We start from the raw sequence: 24770 nt of genomic DNA on the forward strand, positions 1-24770 counted from the left end.
CGGAAGGTCGGGCGGCGGGCGTCTTGCATGTTGAGGTAGTCGAAGCAGGCTCAGGCTCTCTAAACTCGCCATCCGTATTCCGAGGCCGAGTATCTATATCCGCCGTCCGCTTCCAATTCGACCTCGGCAAAAGCACCGCATAGCTCGAGCTGTCAGGTTCGTGACGGCGCCGGGTCGCCTCAGTATGCGGTAGAAGGGGTCTTCCGAACACCACGGGTGTTTGGTCGCCGCTATGCTGAATTGCCGCAACTGGGGTTGCACGAGAAGGTGGAGAGGAGCAGGTACTGTGAGGTCTACGAGTATGACATAGATCGAAGAGGGTGCGACGGTGGTCGTTGCTGGCCCAGCGGAGAGGACCTCCTGATATCCAGGGGTGAAGTGCGGACCCCGCACGGACGGTGCCCCTTCTAGCAAACGGCCGCGTTCACACGATGCAACTCAACTCCAAGTCATCCTACGGATTGATGATGCTGACTCGGAGCCGCACGAGGAGGAGGACGCCGCTGTATCGGAATGCGGAAGCCGCTCTGTGCCCCGAGGCCGTCGATACCAATATAACCCCCAATTTCCGCTCCACATTAATCGAAGTCGCCAGCCCGAGTACAAGCAACCAACTGGGGACGCGATTCGAATTGGCGGCACAAACAAAGCGCCACAAGGTCGGCAAGCTCCTGTTGGGTTGGCAGAGCTGGACGAACTCACAGCAGCGTGCTTAATCGTCAACGATGCTCTAAGGTGTTTCCGATCTTCTGGAGCTGGGCTAGGGGTGCGGTGGATATACGACTGAGTAGTTTCGGTGGTTAGCCGGCTGATCGGAGAGAGTACGGGGCGCCACATACTTTGACATGGCTCAAGAATGGTGCTCGAGGATATGGAGCTGATCTGGAGGGGCACCGTGTACAACTGGGGACTACGGTAGATATTTGAAAAATGAGACACCGAGGAAAGGAGAGAACAGTTCAGATGCTATAAGAGAAGAGGGGTAGACATAAGAGACGGAATTGTAGGAGAAATATTGTCCTTTTCAGTATAGAATTACACGTATGAGACTTCGTCCGAGGGGATCTCTACCGAGGGATGTATCGAAAGACGATTGAAGGATCGCTTCTGGGGTTTGGTCCCCGGAGTTGAAGCATGTTATTTGCTTTTTCATCTTCTCCAACGTCTGCTATGAAATGTCGGTCGTAGTCAATGTACCAGGCTGTGTCAAGCTTCCGCCAGCGTCCTTCGAGGCGATCGTCGTCTGCATATGGGACTGTCATTGCGAACGACATGAGAGCCCGCCTCGTATGAGACGTAGATCTCTCCATGTCCAACGCGTTTGGTGCTTGCGGAGCGATGATGAGATGTGATCTAAGTTGGTGATTTAGGATCACGGAGGTTGGTAGATCTCGGAAGCTAGGAGAAACGATCTGCCGGAGTCTGTCGGACGCAGCAAGAACATCGCTTTGCAAACCCAACAGTGTGTAGGAATTGCTACGTTTAGAGAGACAATTAAACGATACAGCTTATGTACATAGGGAATTCCTGAAGCGGTTACGACTTATGAGCCGTCTCAGGAGCTTTCGATGTCCCCGACCGAATCGGAGAATACCTAGTGTAGCGTATAACAATATATGCGTTCGAAGCCTTCGATACAAACCAATGTACAATTGTTCCGATACTATACACGTTCCTTCTAATCCTACAGGTAGGCTTACTATAGGTCAATCTACATCTTGCCACCCGTAAGCGCCTCAGCTACCTTCTTCACCCTCTCCTTCGCCAAGCCAACGCCTTCTCCTCCCTTAAGCTTCTGCAGCCTATCACCAACACCCTCTGGCATAGGACCTTCCCAAGGGCTCAAGCCCATCGCGTCGCCCCGACTGAATGGCACCATTTCTCCCTTGGCGGTCCAGAGCATAGGGTCCTCTTCGGTGCCAAACGCCTTCTCGATCGCCTCGTCCAGTTGCTCCTCGTTCACAATGAACTCTCTGGCGTTGGTATAGAGATCGTGTACACGTGCCCGACGCACCGCATCCTGCTTAGCCATGCGTCGCTCGTAGGCCCGTCGGTGGCCTTGCGTGATGTTTTCGCGCGATCTCGAGGCAAGCTTGTTATCAAGGAAGTCGCGGATGCTTTTCGAGACGGATGTCTGGGTCAAGACATCGACGGTCCTTGGAGGCGCCATTGCGAGCGCTCGTCTCTCGGCACCAACCCTCTGTATTCTCGCCAAATGCTGCGCTTCCGTCGTCGTCTTTCGTCCATGCAGTGCTTTTACACCCTCCCTAAACGCTTGTTTCCTCGCCTCCGCTAGCCGTTGCTTGTATAATCGGTAGTCCGCATCGCGGCTGTATGGCCCGGGCACCTTCACCTTCTTCGGATCCTTCGTCGTGAGGGCAATGAATTTGTCAGACTCCTTGGGCAGCTTCGATCGCGTCTTGAAGACATTGCGCGGAACAGGCAGATGACCTTTTACTGGCGGCTTCAGAGGGAAGGTAGGCTGGAGTGGTTTCGGAACCTCGATGTAGTTGGGGGACTCCGGGCCGAGAGCAAGTGAGGGGGAGGTCGAGGAGAATGTCCGGATGCACAGGCTGGCATTGAGTCCATTGATGGAAGATGGACCCGATCTTGGTGCCCACGGGAAGCGTATAGGTATTCGGGGCGGCATTGCGATGGTTGCGACGGCTCTCGAACCGTTGCGGAGGTAGAGCGGAGGTGGTCGCGCCCTGCATCGCAAAATCTGGGTGGTCCGAGCGTCGCCTTACCTAATCGAGAATTTCCGTACACCTTCCGAAATTTCAATTCCAGCACACTTCGACTCCACCAACCCCCTCCTTCCGCCAACGCGTCCGCCATGGGAACTTTCAAGAAGGAGGCTAAGAGGCGGGAGAGGCAGGGAACCACTAGCGATGGCTTGGGAAACGTTAAGGTCAAGGGCGAAAACTTTTACCGCTCAGGAAAGAAGGGTGCGCATTTCGACTTGCATTTGATATTGCTGCTAACGTTTATGGCTACACTTGTAGTCAAGGTCTTAAAGCGATTGACTGATGGGAAAGCCCAGAGGAATGCCCGCGGAGACATAACGAAAGCCGCCTCATACCAGAGTCGTGACGCTCCAGTTGCACGCGTTCAACCCGACCGTCGGTGGTTCAACAACACCCGCGTGATATCGCAAGATGCCTTGGACTCGTTTCGTTCGGCGGTCCAGGCGCAAGCCTCCGACCCCACCACCTATCTCATGAAGAGGAACAAGCTTCCAATGGACTTGATCTCGGCGGAGAAGAACGTCAATGGATTGAAGCAGCATGCGGCGAAGATAGCAGTCGAGAGTCAACCATTCAGCGATACGTTTGGACCCAAGGCACAGAGGAAGAGGCCGCGATTAGATTTCGATTCTATCGAAAGCCTAGCCGGTCGGACCGGAGACATGCATGAACAGTATATCGAGAAGCTTGAGCAGGCGAGACTCCTGTCGGGTACATCCGGAGACGCTGAAGGAGAGGGCGACGACGGTACGCTTACAACCGCGAGAGAGTCCATATTCAGCAAGGGCACGTCGAAGAGAATCTGGAATGAGCTGTATAAGGTTATCGACTCCTCGGACGTAATCCTCCGTAGGTTATCCACTTCCTTTCGACCTCCCTGAGCTATGCTCCCTGCACCTTTTGCGTTCCGGCCTCTAGTACTCGGCTAACGGCACGGTAGATGTGTTAGATGCCAGGGATCCAGTCGGAACGAGGTGTCGCAGCGTCGAAAAGTATCTACGAGAAGAGGCTCCTCATAAGCATCTCGTTTTCGTGCTGAACAAAGTCGATCTCGTTCCAAGCCGCGTTGCGGTAAGTTATCTCCCAGATCCGTTCGGCCTATTGCATTTCCCCGTCATATAACCCATCGATAAGTCAAGGATCTCTCCTCTCCTCCATGGACCGATCCTGTTACATCAATGGGAGATCGAATAAGGCTCGCTTCCCCGCTGCCGTTATGGTTAGTGGGTAGATGAGCAGCCGTTTTGGTTGCAAGTCACCAGAGTCCGATGTCCCGTTGAGTTGAGGGCAGCCTCTGCGTCGCAGCATCATGACTGTCCTCTTAGTAACGTTTCATACATCCTATCATCCCATAAGTCTTCACTCTGTCTTAATGTAGGACTAACAAGTTCGGCAGGCGGCATGGGTGCGACATCTCTCTAAGGAATTCCCCACTTTGGCCTTTCACGCTTCGATTAACAATAGCTTTGGCAAAGGCAGTCTGATAAGCCTTTTGCGTCAGTTCAGCCAGCTACATTCAGATAGGAAGCAAATCTCCGTGGGTCTTATCGGGTATCCCAATGTGGGGAAGAGCTCGATTGTAAACACTTTACGCAAGAAAAGGGTTTGCACTGTGGCACCTATTGCAGGGGAGACAAAAGGTCAGTCCCCAACTCCTATCTCTCAGCCATATCTTGCCAGTCAAGCTTTCTGACGCACTCGTAGTATGGCAGTATATTACCCTCATGAAGCGAATCTACCTCGTAAGCTTTTCTTGAATCTTACGCCTGCCCTAGCTAACACATGCAGATCGACTGTCCCGGAATAGTGCCGCCCAACCAACAAGACACCGACGAAGAGCTCCTCTTAAGAGGTAGCGTGCGAGTCGAAAACGTCGAATATCCCGCCCAATACGTCGAAACCGTACTCAAGAGGGTGCAGCCAAAGCACATACAACGGACGTATGAAGTCCAGGGTTTCTCAGACGCCACGAGCTTCCTCGAGCTCCTGTGCAGGAAGCAAGGTCGGCTGCTCAAAGGCGGGGAACCGGATCTAGATGCCTGTGCTAGAATTGTATTAAACGACTGGATAAGAGGAAAGGTTCCATGGTTTACTCCGCTGCCTGTCAAGGACGCTGAAGGAACTGGCCCTGTTCCAGGCGTGGACGGCCGAGAAGGCAGATTGGGAGAAATGCCACGGAAGAGGAAAAGGGATGTCGAAAGTGAAGCTACAGAGAGCCTAGCCGCTACCATGGACATTAATGGTGCAGCTAAACTGGATAGTAGCAATGATGACGGGGATGATTTCGAAGGATTCAGTGACGACGGAGGACTGGAACTGGACATGGAAGACAAGGGCGACAAGGACGGCGTCGATGAATCTTCAGGGGATGAGGGAAGCTTTGATGGGAATACCCCGGTCCCAGGAAGCGATGTCAGCGATGCTAGCGATGATGTTGAAGATGACGAAGACGTCGAAGGGGACCTTGCGACCATATCTGCCGCTCTATCTACGGAAAAAAAGCGGCAACGGACAGAGTAGTCATGACAGCAATGATACCCGGGACATGCGCACATGCAGCATGAACTTTGCTTCTGAACTCTGTTAAGACTGTTCTACAACTTTGCATTTCTGCTCTGATTCTCGATGAAAGCCTTGCGGACTTCTTCCTCAGCATCATAGCCGTACGCCCAAGCCGCCGTAACCGGGTCGCTCCATTGGTTCGGGCTTTCCTCAAACTCCCTCTCTTCCACCTCTGGCCTCATCGCCTCGTCCCTTGCCCTCTGCTCCGGCCCGTCCGCGAAGTGCCACAATTTCCCATTGACCAAACTCGCTTCCTGCATTTGCCCTGCCCTTAGAAGCCGTACGCGCTCGAAGATCTGGAGCGCGCTGTGGAGCTGCGATTTGGAGTCAAGCAGGGATAGGATCTCAGCGAGAGCAGCACCGTCCTCCACAGCCATTGCTGCGCCTTCACTCATATAAGGCACCATAGGATGCGCGGCGTCACCGAGAATGAGGAGTTTTCCGGAGGTCGAAACCCATTTTCGGAGACATTTGCCAGATAAGAGAGGCCATTTCAGGGTCGTGCGAATCATGCTGATAACCTTTACGAGCCTGCTCATCGTCAGCTGCGTATCTGGGCAGGGAGCAAAATCAAGTTACCGTGGATCCCAGCCTTCGAAATGCCGCTTCATATCTTCAATTACGGTCGCCTGATTCCAAGTCGCTGGATCAGAGTCCTCCGGGTGCGAAAGCACCATGTTGAATGATTTACCGCCTGCGATCGTATAGGTCATGACGTGCCGTTGGTCGCCGAGCCTAATACAGGGTGAGCATCCCGCCTTTCCCGCGCTGATACAACACTTATAATGAATTACTTACCAGAGGTTTTGCCCAGGACTTTCAAGCAACCACGACACGTCCGGGTCGCCTCTCATCATCTCAGCATCTACCATAGCTCTGTACGCAGCGAATCCCGCTTTCTTCGGCGGCTGGTCCTCTCCGTCCAACACTACTTTCCGAGCTTCAGATTTTATCCCATCTGCCGCAACAACAAGATCCGCCTGGTATACCGATCCATCTTCAAGCCCCACGCTCGGCGTCTCTGCATCGTACCTATTCACCCCCGAACTGACCTTCACCTCGACGCCGAGATCGAGCGCAAGCTTGTGCATCGCAAGTTGCAGATTGGCTCTATGCACAACGTAGTATGGCGCACCGAACCGATCTCGGAAATCTGGGAGAAGCTTCGTCAAGCTGAGCACTTCGCCGTTTTGCCATCTGCGCATACGGATTGCGTGCGGCTCGATGGCTTTTCCTCCAAGATATGGTCCCAAGCCCCATTTGAGTAGTAGGCGGCTTGAATTTGGTGGGACTTGAATACCGGCCCCGACCTAGGACTGTCAACTCTGCTCTAGATAATGAAAGCGGAGCGCAGTACCTCTCCCAACTCAGGCGCTTTTTCGAAGACGGTTACGGCGTGGCCACGTCTTCTGAGCGCAATGGCGGTTGCTAATCCTCCCAGGCCAGCTCCCGCAACCACTATGTTGAGTTTTACTTTAGCTTGCAATGGGAGATCTTCTTGTGGCGGTGGCTGGCAGTGGGCTTGGAATGGGGGCCTTCTTTGCGGCCACCTCTTGTTGACGCGCTGCAGGAAGTTCAAGCTTCGCGAAGGGTACGATGTTTCCTAAGGTTCAGGTCAGAAAAAAAAATTCGCCTTTCCGAGAGCAACGCACCCGAAGGCCTGCATGACCTTTCTGGCTCAGAAGCGCTTCGATATTGTTTCTACATTTCTTTATCGCCTCGTTGTTGTCAGCCATCTTCACAGTCGCTCTCAGGATCCCGAAGGTAAGAAGTTTCAGACCACTTGAGATAGAAGTAATTCAGAGTCTTTAGAGAACCCGGCAACCTCGCGGAATGAATCTTATCTGGCGGACTGCAGAAAAGCCTGGCCAATCGGGGATTTAGCGAACACGATGAGGTGAACGATTGGGGAGCGGGGAACCGAGGCAGCTAGCCGCACGACAACTCTCCATCACCGTACCGAGAGCGTCATAAGACAGCTCTCTGTATTCGCTTCCTCTAATTCCTAAGCAACGGGGCTAATTCCGCTGCAAAGGCGACAATAATTCGAATAAGTGCCGACGCTCAACGAGAGCTCATTCCCATTCTGCTGCAACTACATCGGCTAGCGCCAACAGTATGGCTGCCAACGGTGTGAACGGAACGATCGAGACGGTCGAGGATGTTATCAAAGGGGCTTCGAAGTACAACGCTGTACCCCTATGGCCTCAGATGGTGAAGTACAATCCTCCAAAACCGAATCCCCGATGCATTCCGCATATCTGGCGATATCACCAAGTACGACCATATCTTGTAAGAGCAGGAGAACTTGTGAAAGAGAAGGATGCAGAAAGGCGAGTTTTGATGTTGACTAACCCTGAGAGAGGTACGTTCCCCGAATAGTCGAAGTGCAGGAAACCGGCCACTGAAGATCGAATAGAAGGACCATACACAACCGACACACTGTACGCCGGTCTTCAGCTTGTTATGCCTAATGAGACTGCTCCTGCTCATCGCCATACCGCATTTGCTATGCGCTTCGTAATCGAAGGAAATGGTGGCTTCACTGCTGTTCATGGCAAGCGCATCCAGATGAACCGCGGCGACGTCATACTCACGCCCACCTGGAACTGGCACGATCATGGCAAGGATGGATCTGGTCCTATGATATGGCTGGATGGGTTAGACTTGCCTTCATTCGTGCACTTCCCGGTGCACTTCGTCGAGCACTTTGATCAGCCGCGGTATCCTGCGGAAGATGTGGATACCAGTCAGAGCCCGATTGTGTTCCCGTGGCAAAGAATGAAGAAGCAGTTGGATGAGGAAGAGGGCGACTGGGCAGCGAAGGAGTATCGGAAAGCGGATGGGAGCTACGGTGAGTACACCACTTGTAAAGTACCAAGCGCCTCTACTAACTGATCACAGTGAGCAAAACGCTCGGTCCTTCGGCGGAACGCATCAATGCAGGGAAGTCATCTCAGCCTCGCCGCGAGACGACATCTTGCGTCTACCATGTCATTGCCGGAACTGGACATTCCCAGATTGGGGAACAGAAATTCGAGTGGAAACAGGGCGACACGTTTTGCATTCCCTCGTGGTATCGGTATCAGCATTTCGCTAGTCCGGATGAGACGGTGTATTTGTATCGATTCGATGACAAGCCTATGATTGAAGCTCTTGGGTTTTATCGTTTGGAGGGTATGGATACGGAGACCCTCGTTACTTAGAGTATCTTCGCAGGTGGAATGCAAGCCGCTCCTGGTGGGACTAGAACTCAGAATGCGCCTAGACCAGCATCTTTCCTTAATCGTGTCCGTTTAAGAGAATACTAACAAAAAGGCCGCAATTTTTGGCACGGTTTCGGCCTTGGTGCCATCTTTACAAGCCGAGTGACATACCGTCTTCCGACGCATTGCACATGCCAAGTAGCCCCTTCCGGCCGAGCTGCTATGAGGGTGCACACTACTACGCGAACTAAGGTAAATGTTCGCTCAACAACGCATGTAATGTACGAACTTTCTGTACACACACGTCGGCCATATTTCTGTCGCCGAAGCGGCTCGGCCAATCATATGCCGGATTACTATCCGAACTCTAGCTCCCCTGTCCGTCCCGGGCTTCCCCACATCCTCATGCCGATATCGCCATAATACGCTTGACGCGTCTTTCTTCTACGAATTCCGACATTGAAATTCCGCAGCAGCCCTTCAGACTCGGTTCGATACCGAATCTTCAACATGCCTCCTTGGAAACGCCTCATCCGCTTCGAATCTACTGATGGACGAACACTGCGGGGCGAGCCCATTCTACCGTCACCAGATTTCGACGTCGGAACCACGACTGAAGAGACGGGATTGAAAGCCAAGGTTATCAGCGTAGCCAACAACGATATCTTCGACCCCGCGACGAAAGTGACAGACGAGACCGTCACGGTGAAGAAGTTGCTGGGTCCCGTGACCACGGACGAAGTACCCATCATCAGATGCATTGGGCTGAACTTCATCAAGCACAGTAACACTTCTCTGCCCCAGACTCACAGAAGAAAAAAAGATGTTAACGAGTGCTGCAGTCCAAGAAGGAGGCCGAACCCTCCCCCCCTTCCCCTCAACCTTCATCAAAGCCAACACCTGCCTAGCCGACCACAACGCGCCCATTGTAATCCCCAAAATCGCCCAGGACAACCAAGCCGACTACGAAGGCGAGCTCTGTTTCATCATCTCGCGCGACGCCAAGGACGTGTCCGAAGCCGATGCCTACTCGTACGTAGGCGGCTACCTGTGCGGCAACGACGTCTCGTCGCGCAAGCTGCAGCGCGACCCCAAGCTCGCGGGCACCGTCCCGCAGTGGAACTTCTCTAAGGGGTTCGACACGTATGCGCCGCTGGGCCCGCAGATCGTCAGCACGGATGTGATTCCCGATCCCGCGAAGCTGTGGCTGAAGACGATTGTGAACGGGGACGTGCGGCAGAGCGAGACGATTGATGATTTGTGCTTCAAGGTGCCGACGATTGTGAGTTACTGCAGTCAGGGGACAACGCTGAAGAAGGGGACTGTGATTATGACGGGAACGCCGAGCGGTGAGTTATTTGCGCCTGTTTCGCGTTTTGAGTGGGGAAAGAGAACTGACGATTCTGTAGGTGTCGGGTATGCGATGAAGAACCCGCAGTTCTTGAAGCCGGATGATGTGGTCGAGGTGAATGTCTCTGAGATTGGGACGCTAAGGAACACGGTGGTATATGCGTAAGGATGGAGTTCCCGTACCGCGTGGAAGAGCGGACAGCGTAACGGTTGGATTGCATTATCCGTACGAATCTGTGAAGAGGTGGAGATATACATCCATGAAGTCCGTTAGACTATATTCATGAATGAAGGCTTGGAATCAATCGGCTTCTTCAAAAATGCCTCGCCTTTGCTTGTGTCTTGACATTTTATTTATATTTTTGCGAGTATTATAGTCGGAGTGAGCCGGCTCTCCTCGTATTCGTGGTTCGAAGGTAGATTGGTTTCAATGCAGCGGTGTAGTGGGCTTAGTATACACGGTGTAGGGGTATCGAACATGAAATGGGAGAGCGATGGAGTGCACTCGTATCATTTCCCCAGCCTTTTTGTTTCCTTCGTTAGTAGAGGCTGTGGACGAATCAGATTGGGAAGGGTTTCAGAGCCCTGGTGAGCTGGTGAATCACGTGATCGCCTCGGCTTAGGCTAGACCAGACCACTCCATGGATCCGACCTCGGTTGGGCATCGTCGCACTGACTCCCAGGTTGCCTCCCGTACAATGGAAACTTTCATTGCTTTGTAGGCTTTTGGCAGTCTTTCTCTCCACCACGAATGACGACTCTGGCCCGCCACACCTTAATATCGCGCTCACGATGCCACTCTGACTTCCCGATGTTCTCGCCATCGACAGACGCACGCCAAGCTGCGGATTCCGAGCGAAACGTCATGGAAATCTAGAACCAAGGCGGTTTTGGAAGCTCAAAGTCGCACGGAGCGGGGTGGGAAAGGATTGATGATAACGGAGGCTGTGGCGTGGCGGCGCAATCCCTCCATCTTAGCCTACCGAAGGATCGTGATGCTTGGGCGGAGCAGTTAACTTCTAATTGTTCATCTCTTTACTAGATTAATAACGTAACTAGTAAGCGAGTAGTCTAAATAAGTAGTAGTTACACACTCTATGAGAAACAGATTTTATCCCCGTACTGTTGGTTTCCATTAAGTGACATTGCGACTCAACATGGAGAACGCGCACAGGCCAAGAACTACTGTAATTAGTCATCTGGCGCTCGGGCTCATCTGACGCCCACTTTTGACATGTCAACTACCACTACTTTTGAAGCTGTACAGCCCTATATAGATCTAATTATCACGAGATTTTTTAGAGGAGCATTCTTGAAGGCTTGTTTGATTGATTGGCAACGATAAATTACGTGCGATACCTCTGTGGGAGGCGTACTTTGCGAGTGCGCGTTGATGGGCCGGATGCCTCCACCACCCCTTCAATGACCGATGGATCCTCAACATCAACCTCTGGCTCCTCAATAACACAAGCAGGATGTGCAGGAGCCTTGAGGCTACGCGCCTTACCCTTTTTAGACAATTGTATATCGGCCCTGAGTTGTTTTTCGGCTGCCTTCGCGATCCGCTCTTCCTCACGCGCTGCAGCCTTCGAGCGCTGCTCTTGTAACTTAAGCTCCTTAGCCACAAGCTTCATACGCTTTCTCTCCTCTATTATAGCAGCTTTGTCTGCCTTTGCTTGTTCCTTAGCGAGCTTTTCCTGGTCCTTTTAGTGTTGTAGTTGTTGTTCTTCGGCTTCCTTTTAAGCCTGCCTATCGCGAGCGTCTTGAACTTTAGATAGGGACTAGAATACGGCACCACCATGATATTCTGGTGGCGCTATCAAGGGTAGAGGCTTGCCACGCTGCCAGCGCTTCTTCTCGTTGTATAGAGCGTCTCGTAGGCACTTATTTTCATGCTCTAGTAGTTGTTCGCGTACAGCGAGGGCGTGGATCGTATAGCTAAGCTGCTGAGAGCGTTTATCGTAGATATCCTCTACCGTCTGCCTTAGTAAGCGCTTAATCTTCCGCCAATCGCTTGCAGAGAGTATTGACGTACTACTCTCGCTCGATGAGGGCCTCTCAATCTCCTTATGCTTGAATCTCTTAAGGATCACCTCTGGATCAAATGGTGATAGCCCAGTAGCTTTAAAAGCTTTGAGTACTGTATTTTCTTGAAACGCTGTATGCCAGGCACTATAGAAAAGCCGGAAGAAGTCGCGCTTGGTGATAGAGCTAAGCCCTTAGCAGTTATACATGAATTCGGTGAGCTCTTAAGTATATACGGCGGAGAGAGGCTTAAAGAGGCAGACATCGAGCGGCTGCAGCGTATGCGTTAAATAAGGTGGGTATATCGCGAGGAGGATCCTATTTCGATCACAGTACTCAATAAAGGCCTTTGTAATATGTGAACCATGCCTATTAAGTATTAGAAGCCTTCTTGAGCGCCCTGCCTTGCTCTTAGTCTCCCAATCGAATACTTGCTGCAGCCATGCTATGCCCACTGTATTATTCGTCTATCCTGAAGGCGATGAGGTTATGAAGCACTTGTGCTCTGTAGGATTAAGATCTTGTAACCAGCTGTCCTGTATATTGCCAGAGAGCACTTGGTATATTAAGGAAGGCGTAAGAGTACTGCCGTCGGCGCAAATACAAGCAATCGTCGTAATCTACTCCCTATTGCCGTCTTGAAGCATTTGCTTAATCCCTGCTTCTTCATATCGCCTGCGGGAGAATATACGCTTCATTTTGCTTAGCACCCCGATTAAGAAGCCCTTCTCGTCCATATTGTATATATTTGCTGGCTCGACGTCGTACTGCTCAATTTTGGATTCCAGAAGCTTGAAATATAAGCTGTATTTGTATGCGGAATCGGCTTTGTGGCGCTGGGCGTCAATACCAGTAGTCTATCGCGATATGAGCTCGATGTTATGCCGTGCGATATATCGATCAACCCAGCTTCTTCCAGGCTGTTTTCCTGATATTTCTTGTGCGAAATTTCGTATCATCTGCTTCGTAGGAGGTAGGCCACGGCCGCAGAGCTTGTCAATATATTTTACAAGCTCTAATTCTTGCACGTTGTTGAGAAGTTGCTGATTTTCGTATTGGGCTGCACGGCTGCCCTGCACCCCGCGAAATCGCCTCGACAGCTTGTTGCGATCAACGCCGTACTTTTTCGCAATTTGAGAATAATTAGGCTTTTCGCCTATATCGAGCGACTTCAACGCTTCAAGAGCTGCGTCAATCGGGTCCATATTGGTGGTTGTAGAGCTTTTTGAAGTTATCGTAATTTTGGTGTTGGCGATGGAAAAGTGGGCGTCAGATGAGCCCGAGCGTCAGATGACTAATTACAGTACTGAACCACGACTGTGCCCGTACACCTTACAATTCCCAAGCCACCTCCGCTCGCAACCCTACGCAGCGCTGCGCGATCATGTCAACTCCCTCAGGCGGCAAGTCAGGGAACCCGCGTTTGCTAGCGGGTTCGCTGTCGCCAAGGGCGGAAGACCCAATTCCCGGCCACGACTGGTCGTCGCGAAGTCCTCGACCGCCAGCGAGAAGGCTTTCGAATGCGAGCGTAACAAGCCGCAGCTCGATTAGCGGGTTGCTCGATAGCGCCGCTCACAGGCGAAGGAGCACGGTAGCAGAGTCGGGTCAGAATGGTGGGCAAGCTCATGGACACAATGAATGAAGCTATATTGACGATTCTGGAAGCGATATCTACACTCCTACAACCGCCGATATTATGGACCGAGCTTCTCCCTCACACCGCGATCCATTCTACCACGCAGAAACCCCCAACCTCCCGAGACATACCCCCCGTCGCTCTCACCACTATCCCCCATGTCGAACCCTCGGCCTTCAAAGGCTACCTTAGTCAGGTCGGAAGCCTGTTTGACGCTCTCCAACGCGCGAAGCTCGAGTCCGAATACGGCGGTGCACAAGTGTTTCGTCAGAACGAACTTGCACCGTGTAGAAGGCGGAAGACGAGCGTTTCGAAGCGCCGCCAGCTTGCGCCTACACCGCTGTCTACAATTCCCTCTGTGTATTTCGATGAATACTTTCGCCTCGAGAATCCGCGCACTTTCGATGTTGTCAGTGAGCATGCGGAGGTTGTAAGGCGGCCACTGTCCACCACGGCAGACTGTAGCAAGGGCGCGAATGGCACTGCTGCAAATAGTAACCCGCAGCCTGTTAGGAAGGCGCTTACTACCAATGCCATATTGCAAGAGAAGCTATCATGGTACATGGACACTGTAGAGATTTATTTGATATCTTTGATTTCGCAAGCGTTACCCTCTTTTTTCGCCGTGCTTAGCTCTCTTCGTGAACTCCATGCCGAAGCGGCCGACTCAGTCGCAAAGGTCCAGAAGCTGAGGGAGGACCTCGCACATTTGGATAAAGAGATGGCAGGGCGCGGTTTTGAGATGATCAGCATGAAGCGAAGACGGGACAATCTGAGAAAGCTGGGCGAGGCTACCAAACAGCTTCAATGTGTCCTTAGCGGCGCCAGTCATTGCGAGAAACTCGTAGACTCTAGGCAGCTAGAGACGGCCATATACCACATCTCGTACGTCGAACAGCTTACGTCCGGAACGCTGGATCCGAGAATTGGCGGCGAGTTGCATTAGCTTCTACCGAACCCATTCATCAGGCTTATCGATCTACGCCGACTGCACACTCTTGAAGGACTATCGCGAGACATCAACCAGCTTCGCCTGCGGATCGGGAAAGTTTATGAAGCCCGATTACTAGACGTCCTTTTGTGCGACCTGCGCCGACATGTGTCCGGCGTACCGCCGAGAGACACTCTGGCGCGCTGGATGAATGCCACAAAACGCGCACGCGGCGCGACGGATGCCTCCTTATCGACACCCGCGTATATGATGAGTGCAGAAAAGCTGCGCGAAGATCTCACCCCTGTCCTGCAGGGACTTGGCCAGTCGCAGTATCTAGCTACGGCAAGCACCACGTTTCGCGAAGCCGTCATCCGAGAGATGAAGTCTCTTATCCGCCAGCACCTGCCGAGCTCTACTAACAACGACAATGAGTCTGTCGCGTCTGCGTCCACGCTGGCAAGCGGTCGACGTCCAACCCAGCAGGAAAAGTCGAGCATTCTGTCTCGCAACTTGCGTGCTCTTAGTCCCGAGGACGCAGAAGCGTTCTTCGTTAAGGTCTACTGCGGGATAGGCGAAGCATTACGGAGGCTTGGTGTACAGGTAAAGGTTCTCCTTAATATCACAAGCAGCATGAAGAAGACTCCAAGCATCGTACTCACGCCCGTCTAAAGCCCAGGAAGCATGGACAATCCGGCGGTCCATTCGCCCAGCCTTTCTATAGAATGTAATTTGCAGGAAGAGATGACTCAAGCTCTTAACATGTCGAGCCTCCTCGGACAGGCAGTGGACAAGGCACAATCGGAGACGACAAAGGTGCTGCGAGTCAGAACTGAGCAAACGGTTCGCCTTGGATTGACCGATTTCCTAAGCTACTTTACGCTGAATCGCCTGTTTGTCAATAAATGTGAGGCAGTCTCTAGACACTCTAGGGCAGCGCTGAAAGGTGTCGTGGACAACCAAATTCACGACTTTGTCCCGCTTCTGCACGAAGTAAAAAAGCAAAAGCTGGCGCAAAGGATGGAGTCTGAGAAGTAGGACCGCATCAATTTCAAGCCCGAGGACGCAGTGATCCTGGCGCACATTGTCCAGTCCATGACCACTGATCCCCCAGCATGGAGCGCAGGCCTGGAAGTAGGCGAACGGAATTTACAGACAAACGACAACCCTGCGGAGCCTACGAGTGCTGCTAAGCAAGATAAGAAAGACCGGACACTAGCGGTCATCAAGGGGGAGAAGTTTATACTCGTCGATTCGGCAGCATTTGCGCTTCGCGACATAGAGCAATACACAATCCTCCTGGCATCGGTTCCCAGCATGGCCAACGACATCTCAGCGGCCCTGCTTGACTATCTTAAACTGTACAACTCTCGCACACAACAGCTTATTCTCGGTACGGGTGCTAAACTAACAGCTGGGCTAACCAATATCAATACCAAGCACCTTGCTCTTGCGTCGCAGTCGCTGTCCTTCTTTATTGCTCTAATACCCTACCTGCGCGAGTGTGTCCGTCGTCGGCCGTCCATCACAGGCTCCGGCATGGCAGAATACGACCGGCTGAAGCGCTTGTTCCAAGACCATCAGTCTTCTATCCACGACAAACTCGTCGACATAATGAGTTTTCGCGCGACCGTTTGCATCAGAGCGATGGAGAAGATTAAGTGGGACGATGAAGGCGAGGTGCAGGGGAACGTCAGTTCGCACATGGAGACGCTCACGAAAGAGACGCTCACGCTACAACGAGTGCTGAGCAAGTATCTGCCGGCGTTGAGCGTGAGGATGATCGTCGGACGGGTCTTTGTGAGGTACAAGGAGCAATGGAGCAAGGCATTCGAAGGTGCGGCGATACGGACCGAGGCCGGGCAAGCGAGGTGAGTATCTTCCTCGACAACATGTCGTTGCTGGCTAACCAATGTGCAGGCTTCTGCGATACGCGGAGCTGTTCGAAGCAAAGCTCGGCAAGATTGACGGCGCAGAAGAGCTCGGCGCGCACATGATCAATATTGTCAAGGCAAAGCAGGTCGCATCCTAGCCAAATGCAAGCACGAGCGCGCCATCTGGCGAGGGCACGCCCGCATGAGTTGCGGCTGCAGCCAACGAAACTTCTGGGTCCGAAAGCACGGCGGGAGAGACGAAAGGTACTGGGCTAGGCTGAAGCAGTATACCGACGGCATTGTATGATATCTTATAGACCACTTGCTTATAGCGTTCGAGCCTGAATGTGGTAGAGTTCCTTCACTCCGTAGGTGTTCTCGCCGGCTCAATTCCATAGATCTTTGCTCGGCAACCGCTGTGCTCAGATATGTTCGAATTGGATATGTTCCCGTTTTCGGGCACACTCCGCACCGGTAGATTCAACCGAAGCCTGATCCTCCCCGGAAACGAGCGCCTGGCTGCGCTTGCCCGAGGATAAGCATTGAGAAACGGCGAACAATTCGTGGATATCATTGCGCACTGCTTATGGTACTTGTGAGACGGTCTGCATGTTAATAGCGGCACCAAGACTGACATATCCATATCACCGAAGTGCATCAAAATCTCTACTTTTGCTTGTCCTCCACGCTTACCACTATTGAAGCGCCTGCGTCTCTCGTCAGAGACATGTTACGGAGCGTTTGAAAGAGCTTGTCGTTGCATCTAGCCTTGGCCCTAAAGGCCAGACTTGGGAGGTCCTCGTGGGCTGGTAGCTACGCTCGTAGACGCTTGTCGTATGAGATAGGATGTAATTGCGCACTGCACTAGAGAGCACACCCTATTAAGTAGAAGAATAAACGTCAGAAATCTCTGCGGTTCTTAGAACTAAGCATTATATAAGGAGGGGAGAGGTAAGACGGGTAGATCTGTGGCAAGAAAAAAATTTAGGAGGGAGGGGGGGGAAAGAAGGGAGTTAAGGGCGCTTTCATGTAGAATGTATCCAAGGCCGTGGGTTTCTACTTACTACCCAGGTTAGCTCCAACGCCTATACGTATCGCGTGAGAGCGCGGATCCCTGCGGGAACCACTGACGAGCCACGTTTAATGCCACAAGGAGTAAAATTGGCTATGAGTGATGTGGAAGACGGAGCGGTCAAGCATCTCTCCCTTCTATTGCAATGGTAGGTAGTCTACATTCTTAAATATAGGTCGATGGAGCAGCGCTTTGACAGAGGGAAAGCTAGGATCGAACGCGTCGTCTTGGATTGCACGTGCGGCGAGGCTAGGGTAGTCGATGAGAGGGTACGGAGCGAAAGTCATAGAAAAGGAGAGTCTGCGGATTATCAGGGTAAGCGGTACAGAAGTGGTCTTGGGGCGAAAGTAGGTACTTACTTAGAGGCCTGCATAGCTATTAAATGGAGATAGTGACCGGTAAGGGTGGAGACCCCACTTGTCACATTGTGGTTCCGGGGCCTCCATGCCCTCTAGTCCCTCTAGTCGAGAGGCGTCAGGATAACCCATTGCCGGCTGATTATTGGCCGCAGGTCTCACGCAAGCGCTGCGAAGCGGTACCACGGTACAGTACCAGTGGAGGTAGAATATTCCCTCCCTACATATGTTGTCCCTCCAGCAGCTTCAGACTTCCTCTCAACCATGAAGAGGAAACGTAAGTGAGCTTAATATCCCCATTTCTGGGCTTGATCAATCCTGAGATGAGCGCCAAGGACGTTTGGGTTTGTTTTGCTGACTCTGTGCCAGTGTTCCTGCAGCTCGCTCCAACTCTATGCAGTTACATCACCTCGTCACCGCCGCCGAGGTTTCGCAGCGCCGTCCACGCCCATGGCACGAAGGATGTGCCTGATACCGTCCTCCCGTCTAGGCTGGGATCACCTACCAAGGGTCTCCGCAACTTCCTGATCAGGCAGGTGCCGTGCAAGGCACATTAATATCGCCCTATCAAGCGTCGGCCGCTGATTCGCTCCACGCGTGTTTTCGACAAGGGTAGCTCCGCCCGCATTGATGAACAACAGGAAGCCTATGATGACGGCCGATAATTTCGAACGACTCGCGAGATCCAGGTTGACGGTACCTGTAGCTGGTATGCCGTGTCGCGCGCAGAGGAGCTGCTTCCTATTTAATGGCGGCCATGCGCCGCGCCTCTCCGCAGGCACCGCTGGTCTCCTCTTCAATCCGTTGAGCCATCATGGTCCTTTTCCGTTCCCTAGCGGCCGCCTCTTTGGCCTCAATTGCGCTCGGTTCGCCGCTCCAGCTTCAGGCCAGACAGAACGCGTCGAGCCCTTGTGCGCAAGTGAGCGCGTCTGTGGCAACACAGACTAGCGCTGCCACGCCCACTGTTCCCGCAAAGCTCGCGTACGATTGTATTACCAGCGTGCCGTTCAACAAGAGTGCGGCTTTGGCTCTGTTGGATGGCGTTGCGCCCTACTTTCGCTGGCAGTCGAACACCGTGTGGTTGAAAGACCCGCCGGAAGAGTACGCGGAGAAAGTCCAGCCTCCGGTTGATATCTGGGGTGGGCTGGAGGACATCAGGGCCAAGGCGGAGGGTGATGAATTTGACAACGAATTTGCCGTATGTGGAACTGCAGCTCGGACGCAACATATGCCATGCTAATGCATACAGTTCGGTTTCGAGCTTTACACCCTGCTCCAAAGCACCCACGACGGCCACTTTGTCTTCATACCTGATTCGGTTGGGACGGTCTTCAATTGGGCGCGGCCAGTACCCCTCGTCTCCGTCTCGGAAGATGGCAAGGAATTGCCCAAGCCTTTTGTGTATGCCGATGTTTTGGCTGAATCCTTCGGCAATTCGTCCTTCGCTCCTTCGGCCATCGCCAAGATCAATGGCGTGGACGCCTTGGAGTTCCTGGAGGATTTCGCCCAGAAAGGTTCCCTGCAGGATCGCGATGCTCTGTACAACAATGTGTTCTATGAGCTTGCTGTTGTGTCCTTGGGTCCTACTGGATCTGGCGTTGGAACCTTTGCTGGAAGTGGACGAGGCCGATGGGTATGTATATCCAATTCTTGAACTTCGACGAAATGACTAAATTTTGCTAGCAATATCCAGGCCCGACGACTGAACTCGAATTCGAAAACGGTACCTCCGTTACTTACAACAATTACGCTACCGTTCTGATTCCCTTCGACGGCATTACGGACGGAGAGTCTTTATACCAGAAATGGTTTACTGGCCCGCAGCCAACGGAGACCACAGCAGAAACTCCCTCTAATTCCTCCACGCCGACCCCCTCTGCCACCCCGTCCGCGACTTCCATTCCAGCCCCAGGCTACCCTCCACCAGTCTACCGCGAAGAGCATAACTTGATCGGCGGCTATTATCTCGAAGACGACTACTCAGACATTGCCGTCCTTTCCGTTCCGTCTTTCGTCTCACTCGAATCCGCCGAGATCCCCTTCCAGCAAGTCGGCGAGAAGTTCCTTGCTGCGGCCAAGGCCGCCGGGAAGAAGAAGCTCGTTATTGACGTGTCAGCTAATGGAGGAGGCACTATCCTCCAGGGGTACGATCTCTATAAGCAGCTCTTCCCTCAGGGCATCGGCCACGCAGCTGCGGACCGCTTCCGCGCCTTCGAAAGCACCGATCTTATAGGCCAATACTTCTCTGCCACATCCGAGAAACTCCCGCGCGTCTACTTCGAGGACCCTTCCATAAATGAGACGCTGTATGAGCTCGAATATGATGTCGTTTCCTCCGTGTTCAACTACCAAACCGACACCGACGTCAACGGCGAGAATTTCCCCAACTGGCCCGCCAAATTCGGCCCACAAGAGCAAAAGGGCGATAACTTCACTAATCTGTTCAGATGGAACTTGTCTGATGTCCTGACTCCTTGGAACTCAGGAGGTATCTACATCCACGGCTACGGAAACCTCACAAACTACACGCAGCCCTTCGCAGCCGAGGACATCGTCGTCGTAACAGACGGCTACTGCGCATCCACCTGCACCATCTTCTCCGAGCTCATGCGCCAGCGCGCAGGTGTGAAGTATATCTCTCTCGGCGGCCGCTCCAAGGAGGGTATCACCCAAGCCATCGGCGGCGTAAAGGGCACCAACAACTTCCCCTGGGACTACATTCAAGCGCTCGCGCAATTCACCATTACCAACCTGACCTCCTCCACCGAAGAAGCCGCCCAGCTCAACACTACCGAGCTTGGCCAATACTGGGACAGCGTCGTCTTCGACCGTATGGCCGCCAACACCGCCATCAACGTCAACTTCCGCGACGGCATCCGCGATGGCGACGAGAGCCAAACGCCGCTGCAGTTCGTGTACGAGCCGGCCGACTGCAGGATCCTGTACACGAAGGAGATGACGGTCGATGTGACGGCGATCTGGAAGGCGGTTGCGGATTCGGCGTGGGGTGGGGAGAGCCATTGTGTTGCGGGCGATCTGGGTGGATATGGGAAGAGGAGGGTGAAGCGGGAGATGAGCGTTGAGGAGAGGGTGTTGAGCAGGAGGATGCATCAGTGGAGGAGGGATTTGAGTGCGCAGGATTATCCGTTGGATGTATATACGGATTTGAGGGGCGCGAATCTGGATATGAACGGGATTATGTGGCCGTGAGGGGTTACGTGGTGTGCGTGACCATGGGAAAGGTGTGGTTAAAATCGACTTGTACATGTATGGGTTGTGTATATCATGTCTTAAAGATGACATTTATTAAGACATTATGTCTCTTCGCCTCATCTGTGCGTCTTCGCTAGCTCTGGTGGTCACCAGTTCCTACGCGCCATACTGTGGCTATTCAAATGGTCGCATGCACCATCTCCGACCAACAGTGTCCCTCCATCCCTTCGTCCTGCCTTATACGCCAAATTCTGATTTGCAGCGTGGAGCATGCATGACCCTTCAACCTCCCGTTGCAGCAGTGTGACGCGACGAGCAGACAACCTGCGCACAGGCTCCCGCGCAAATATGCTCTCCTCCTCTCCTCCACGCGTTGTCTTCTCGGGCGGTCGCCTACCACAACTAGCGCAGTCAAACATACCTCGTAGAATATCTAAACCCTCCACCTCCCAGAACAAACATTCAATTCCATTCTTTGTCCAATCTTCAACCTCTAATGCTCCTCAATTCCTAAACGGATTCCCCGCCCAAATATCCTGCTCCCCCACCCTCCCCTCCTCAATCCCCTCCAGCACGCCCCTCACCCACCGCGGCGGCCCGACAGGCCCTCCCCACGCCCGCGCGCCACCGCCACCCTTACCCAGCGCCTCGCCCGTCATCGGACACACCACCGTCTCCGGGCCCACAAAGCCCCTTTTCAGCGCCGCCTTGCCCACTTCCTGCGTTATGTTCAATCCGTTCGCTTTATCCGTACTACCGGCGGATGCGGCGGCGGCGGCTGCGCGCCGCTCAGCGCTGTTGCGCTCGAGGAAGGAGGAGAAGGCGTCGAGGCGCGAGGATGCGAGGCGCTGGAGGGAGGAGAGAAGGCGGTTTATGAGCTCGATGAGGAGGCGGTAGAGGAGCTCGGTTGCGAGGGCGGTGCCGGTTTGCGCGGTGAAGAGGCGCGTGGGGATGAGGCTGCCTGATGAAGTTGGGGATTGGGTGGCTAGGAGGGCGCTGGAGGGGCGGTATGGGATGAGGGCTTGGGAGGATGGCATTGTGGAGGACGGCTTGAGCGGATGGATGGTGTGGTTTGGGCGGGTTTCTAGGGCTGCGGCGATTAGATGCTAGAGTATGGGGTTGCGGAGAGAGAAGATGTATGTATGGGTCTGAGGCCTGAGGAGGCCAGCTATTTCATTCTATATTACTTAGCCCAGACACTGCATCCTTCGCGCGGATTGCGGGGATCAGATCGGTCGTTGGATTATCATGAGACGGCTGGGAAGACTGGCCAATCGGCGTGTTTTCTTCGCCGGTCGCCTGAGAGCCCGAGGACCGCTCGGTGGTTGAGCGCACCGCGTGCCGAGATCGAAACACCACAACGCAAGAGTCGATATCAATGATATGCGGAGTAAAGTCATTTATTAGACGGCAGTATCAGAACTTTCCAGATCGAAACCGCTTCCCCGCCCAAGGACACGTCTGCAACCCACGACGTGCGACGGCCTCGCTATCCAGTGTCTCATGAATCGACTTGGGATACGCCTTCCTGGAGGGATTTAAAGCCGCATTCATTGTCAACAAGACAATCGTCAAGTATGCCGGTGAGCGCCAGCATTGGGTCATACCCTCGCATTTCCAGATCTTACACATGCGGGAGGATTTCCATTCGATCCACGGTTCTCAATCACACAAGCCAAGTGTCGAGAGAGCGATACAGTGAGTGCCAGCAATCAATTGGTTGAAATATATACAGGAAGCGAACGTAATGTACAGGTGAATAAGGCCGCTGGCCCTACCTAAGCACCCTTTTTTTGCAAAGCCGGTTTGTGCAAGGAGCACTCAGTGCTCGGTCAACCGGTCAACGTTGATGGAAGAAGATAACATCTCAGCGACGGTTCCAGTGGCCCCAACCCCAGTGGTGAGCCCAGTGGTGGCCCCATTTCGGCTCCTGAGCCTCGTCCTCGTCGTCTTCGCCGTCATCGTTCTCGTCCTGGTCATCACCCTCTTCCTCCTCATTCGCCCCCGTCGGCGTAGGCGTCGCGGCTTCCTTCGTAGGCGTCGGAGCCGGCGTCTTCGTCGGGCTCGCAGAGCTCACGGGCACAGAAGCCTCAGGCTTTGCAGAAGAAGAAGAAGCAGCAGCAGGCTGCGCAGGCGCTGTCCCCTCCGCCTCCCCACTCCCCTTGCACGCGCCCCCCAGCGTCGTCAAGCTCTGATCCTCGGGCTTGATCAGCGTCGACAGCTTCACGCCAGCCGGCTGCTCGCAGTTGTTCCCGCCATATTCGATGTTGAAGACAGCCTTGTTCGCATCCGTGAACGGCTTGTACTGGTCGCACTCGCCGTACTCGTGGCACTGCTCGTTGACGGCGAACTGGACCACGGCGAGCACGTCGGGGATGAGGTCGATAGCGTTCTTGAGCCCGATGGCGAGATTGTTAGACGCGGCTTCCTTCGCCATGAAGTTGACGTAGTCGACGTAAGCGGCCTTGTCGTAGCCGAAGCCGTCCTGGTTGTCACTCTTTCCCACGCGTTAGCACGCCCAGCTCAGGAAGAAGAAACAGGAAGGGGGAGATTGCACGCACAAAGCCATCCACGTTATCCGGATCCACGGCCGTACACCCCTTCTTCGCCGCCTCCTGGATCCGACTCTTCATGATGCTCCGCACATTCTCGCTCTTCACATTGACCCACTTCTCATCCGGCCAGCCGTCCATCGCCTGCCCGACATCGCCGTCCTTGAACGACCCCGCGTCGCTGCGCCACCCCTCCTGCGACCCGGCGCTGAAGTAGCAGATGACCTGCTTGTTCTGCGCTTTCACGTCTGCGATGGTACTAGCGTCGTTGTCGAACAGGTCGAGGTCGATGACGCCGAAGTCCTGCGCGGCTAGCGTGTGCATGTCGCTGAGGGCGTCGCCCTTCGCGAGCACGATGTCCCAGGAGGCGCCCGCCGGGAATGAAGGCACAGCGCGGGAGGCGAGGCGCGAGGCGTGCGGACGGGCGGCTGCGAGGCCGGCGGTGCTGGCGAGTGCGAGGGCGGAGAGATACATAGCGTAGCGTCCGGCACAAGGCAAGTCTGTCCAAGGAACGAACGAAAAGAATCCCAGAGCTCTTAAAAGCTAAGAATCGAAAACACAAATTCGCACAAAAAGTAGTAATCCACCAGGGTTTTTTCTCTTCCCAGAAGGATGAAGGAACGAAGAATGAAGGACAGTAAGTAGTAGTTAAAGAGCGTCAGAAAGAAAGCAAAACTTCTAGAGCCGTGCGATGCGAATTTCCTCTACGGCGATCCCTCCGCTCTATATAAACCCCCATCCTCCTCTCCTGCCGGCACTTGTCTAGAAATACGACGACGACGACGGGATAACCCCCGATAGTAGAATGGCGCGCGTCAGCGGAGACCAAAAAGCTGGTAGGCTACGGAGAGCCCAGCGGCAGCTGCAGGAGAGAGTCCGTCGTATACGAATCAGAGCAAGTCGCCGTAATTGCGGGGAGTTGGAAGGAATTCAGCAGAGGTAGGTCATCATCGGGAAGGAGGAGGAGGCTGACCACACCCCGGCGTGTGCGTAGAATTGGAGGGAGGAGGAGGATTTCCGTACCTGCACTACGCTGGTCCCACCAACCACCCAACTATTGCCGTGCGGGCGCTTCCATTTCCGGCCTGCGCATGCGGTGTAAGTATAGTATAGCAGCTTGTCTATTCTGCGCGGTAGGACTAGGCTTGCGTAAGGCGCAATAGAGCCAGCAGCCTCACATTGATGGCTTGAGCACTGTTATATATTCAAAGGGGTAGCGAGGCGTGAACTGCCGGCAGGTTTAGCG

General features: G+C 53.6%; 10 protein-coding genes across 10 annotated transcripts; 6 read left to right on the plus strand and 4 right to left on the minus strand.

Moving 5' to 3' along the window:
- Positions 1-1425: 1425 nt before the first annotated feature.
- On the minus strand, positions 1426-2678 carry BU26DRAFT_514639 (uncharacterized protein). The gene has a single exon (XM_033827882.1). It carries the CDS (start codon positions 2648-2650, stop codon positions 1712-1714), a length of 939 nt encoding a protein of 312 aa, XP_033689800.1. The 5' UTR covers positions 2651-2678; the 3' UTR covers positions 1426-1711.
- Positions 2679-2809: 131 nt separating this feature from the next.
- Positions 2810-5318, plus strand: BU26DRAFT_514640 (NGP1NT-domain-containing protein). The gene is made up of 6 exons (XM_033827883.1): positions 2810-2948; positions 3006-3596; positions 3688-3818; positions 4144-4387; positions 4452-4489; positions 4536-5318. The coding sequence occupies exons 1-6, from the start codon at positions 2837-2839 to the stop codon at positions 5265-5267; spliced, it is 1848 nt and encodes a 615-aa protein (XP_033689801.1). The 5' UTR covers positions 2810-2836; the 3' UTR covers positions 5268-5318.
- Positions 5319-5341: 23 nt separating this feature from the next.
- On the minus strand, positions 5342-7092 carry BU26DRAFT_475252 (FAD/NAD(P)-binding domain-containing protein; the record flags this gene model as incomplete). The annotated part of the gene is made up of 5 exons (XM_033825526.1): positions 6962-7092; positions 6667-6912; positions 6108-6619; positions 5889-6044; positions 5342-5843 (listed from the first exon to the last, which is right to left on the minus strand). The coding sequence occupies exons 1-5, from the start codon at positions 7043-7045 to the stop codon at positions 5342-5344; spliced, it is 1500 nt and encodes a 499-aa protein (XP_033689802.1). The 5' UTR covers positions 7046-7092.
- A 158-nt stretch (positions 7093-7250) lies between these two features.
- BU26DRAFT_600426 (RmlC-like cupin) lies at positions 7251-8582 on the plus strand. Its single transcript, XM_033835170.1, has 3 exons — positions 7251-7674; positions 7729-8163; positions 8214-8582. Exons 1-3 carry the CDS (start codon positions 7428-7430, stop codon positions 8513-8515), a joined length of 984 nt encoding a protein of 327 aa, XP_033689803.1. The 5' UTR covers positions 7251-7427; the 3' UTR covers positions 8516-8582.
- Positions 8583-8924: 342 nt separating this feature from the next.
- Positions 8925-10172, plus strand: BU26DRAFT_447809 (fumarylacetoacetate hydrolase family protein-like protein). Its single transcript, XM_033824664.1, has 3 exons — positions 8925-9299; positions 9358-9864; positions 9925-10172. The coding sequence occupies exons 1-3, from the start codon at positions 9026-9028 to the stop codon at positions 10029-10031; spliced, it is 888 nt and encodes a 295-aa protein (XP_033689804.1). The 5' UTR covers positions 8925-9025; the 3' UTR covers positions 10032-10172.
- Positions 10173-13196: 3024 nt separating this feature from the next.
- BU26DRAFT_514644 (Vps54-domain-containing protein) lies at positions 13197-16590 on the plus strand. The gene is given in 13 exon segments (XM_033827884.1): positions 13197-13311; positions 13652-13722; positions 13759-14462; positions 14496-15123; positions 15196-15364; positions 15395-15450; positions 15496-15970; positions 16004-16089; positions 16120-16149; positions 16183-16294; positions 16325-16485; positions 16519-16556; positions 16573-16590. The coding sequence occupies 11 exon segments, from the start codon at positions 13275-13277 to the stop codon at positions 16330-16332; spliced, it is 2376 nt and encodes a 791-aa protein (XP_033689805.1). The 5' UTR covers positions 13197-13274; the 3' UTR covers positions 16333-16485; positions 16519-16556; positions 16573-16590.
- Positions 16591-17582: 992 nt separating this feature from the next.
- BU26DRAFT_500489 (uncharacterized protein) lies at positions 17583-18231 on the plus strand (the record flags this gene model as incomplete). Its single annotated transcript, XM_033826503.1, has 3 exons — positions 17583-17718; positions 17796-18036; positions 18129-18231. 3 exons carry the CDS (start codon positions 17583-17585, stop codon positions 18229-18231), a joined length of 480 nt encoding a protein of 159 aa, XP_033689806.1.
- Positions 18232-18573: 342 nt separating this feature from the next.
- Positions 18574-20969, plus strand: BU26DRAFT_537435 (peptidase S41 family protein-like protein; the record flags this gene model as incomplete). The annotated part of the gene is made up of 4 exons (XM_033831412.1): positions 18574-18957; positions 19009-19392; positions 19443-19808; positions 19839-20969. The coding sequence occupies 4 exons, from the start codon at positions 18574-18576 to the stop codon at positions 20967-20969; spliced, it is 2265 nt and encodes a 754-aa protein (XP_033689807.1).
- Positions 20970-21475: 506 nt separating this feature from the next.
- Positions 21476-22107, minus strand: BU26DRAFT_600431 (uncharacterized protein; the record flags this gene model as incomplete). Its single annotated transcript, XM_033835171.1, has 1 exon — positions 21476-22107. Exon 1 carries the CDS (start codon positions 22007-22009, stop codon positions 21476-21478), a length of 534 nt encoding a protein of 177 aa, XP_033689808.1. The 5' UTR covers positions 22010-22107.
- A 1122-nt stretch (positions 22108-23229) lies between these two features.
- Positions 23230-23890, minus strand: BU26DRAFT_387800 (glycoside hydrolase family 114 protein; the record flags this gene model as incomplete). Its single annotated transcript, XM_033822668.1, has 2 exons — positions 23230-23469; positions 23534-23890. Coding segments are annotated over 2 exons (597 nt in total), but the record flags the coding sequence as incomplete, so codon positions are not given.
- Between the last annotated feature and the right edge of the window lie 880 nt (positions 23891-24770).

Source organism: Trematosphaeria pertusa, assembly GCF_010094035.1.
Source record: "Trematosphaeria pertusa strain CBS 122368 unplaced genomic scaffold BU26scaffold_2, whole genome shotgun sequence".
Classification (NCBI taxonomy): domain Eukaryota; kingdom Fungi; phylum Ascomycota; class Dothideomycetes; order Pleosporales; family Trematosphaeriaceae; genus Trematosphaeria; species Trematosphaeria pertusa.

Coding starts and splice junctions, on each gene's coding strand:
- BU26DRAFT_514639 (XM_033827882.1), bottom strand. CDS start 2,650: ATGCCGCCCCGAATACCTATACGCTTCCCGTGGGCACCAAGATCGGGT.
- BU26DRAFT_514644 (XM_033827884.1), top strand. CDS start 13,275: ATGTCAACTCCCTCAGGCGGCAAGTCAGGGAACCCGC. Junction 14,463..14,495: donor GATCCGAGAATTGGCGGCGA/GTTGCATTAGCT, acceptor CCCATTCATCAG/GCTTATCGATCTACGCCGAC. Junction 16,090..16,119: donor TAATGAGTTTTCGCGCGACC/GTTTGCATCAGA, acceptor GAGAAGATTAAG/TGGGACGATGAAGGCGAGGT.
- BU26DRAFT_600426 (XM_033835170.1), top strand. CDS start 7,428: ATGGCTGCCAACGGTGTGAACGGAACGATCGAGACGGTCGAGGATGTT. Junction 7,675..7,728: donor GTTGACTAACCCTGAGAGAG/GTACGTTCCCCG, acceptor AAGATCGAATAG/AAGGACCATACACAACCGAC. Junction 8,164..8,213: donor GAAAGCGGATGGGAGCTACG/GTGAGTACACCA, acceptor AACTGATCACAG/TGAGCAAAACGCTCGGTCCT.
- BU26DRAFT_447809 (XM_033824664.1), top strand. CDS start 9,026: ATGCCTCCTTGGAAACGCCTCATCCGCTTCGAATCTACTGATGGACGA. Junction 9,300..9,357: donor GCTGAACTTCATCAAGCACA/GTAACACTTCTC, acceptor CGAGTGCTGCAG/TCCAAGAAGGAGGCCGAACC. Junction 9,865..9,924: donor TATGACGGGAACGCCGAGCG/GTGAGTTATTTG, acceptor ACGATTCTGTAG/GTGTCGGGTATGCGATGAAG.
- BU26DRAFT_514640 (XM_033827883.1), top strand. CDS start 2,837: ATGGGAACTTTCAAGAAGGAGGCTAAGAGGCGGGAGAGGCAGGGAACC. Junction 2,949..3,005: donor TTACCGCTCAGGAAAGAAGG/GTGCGCATTTCG, acceptor CTACACTTGTAG/TCAAGGTCTTAAAGCGATTG. Junction 4,490..4,535: donor TCATGAAGCGAATCTACCTC/GTAAGCTTTTCT, acceptor TAACACATGCAG/ATCGACTGTCCCGGAATAGT.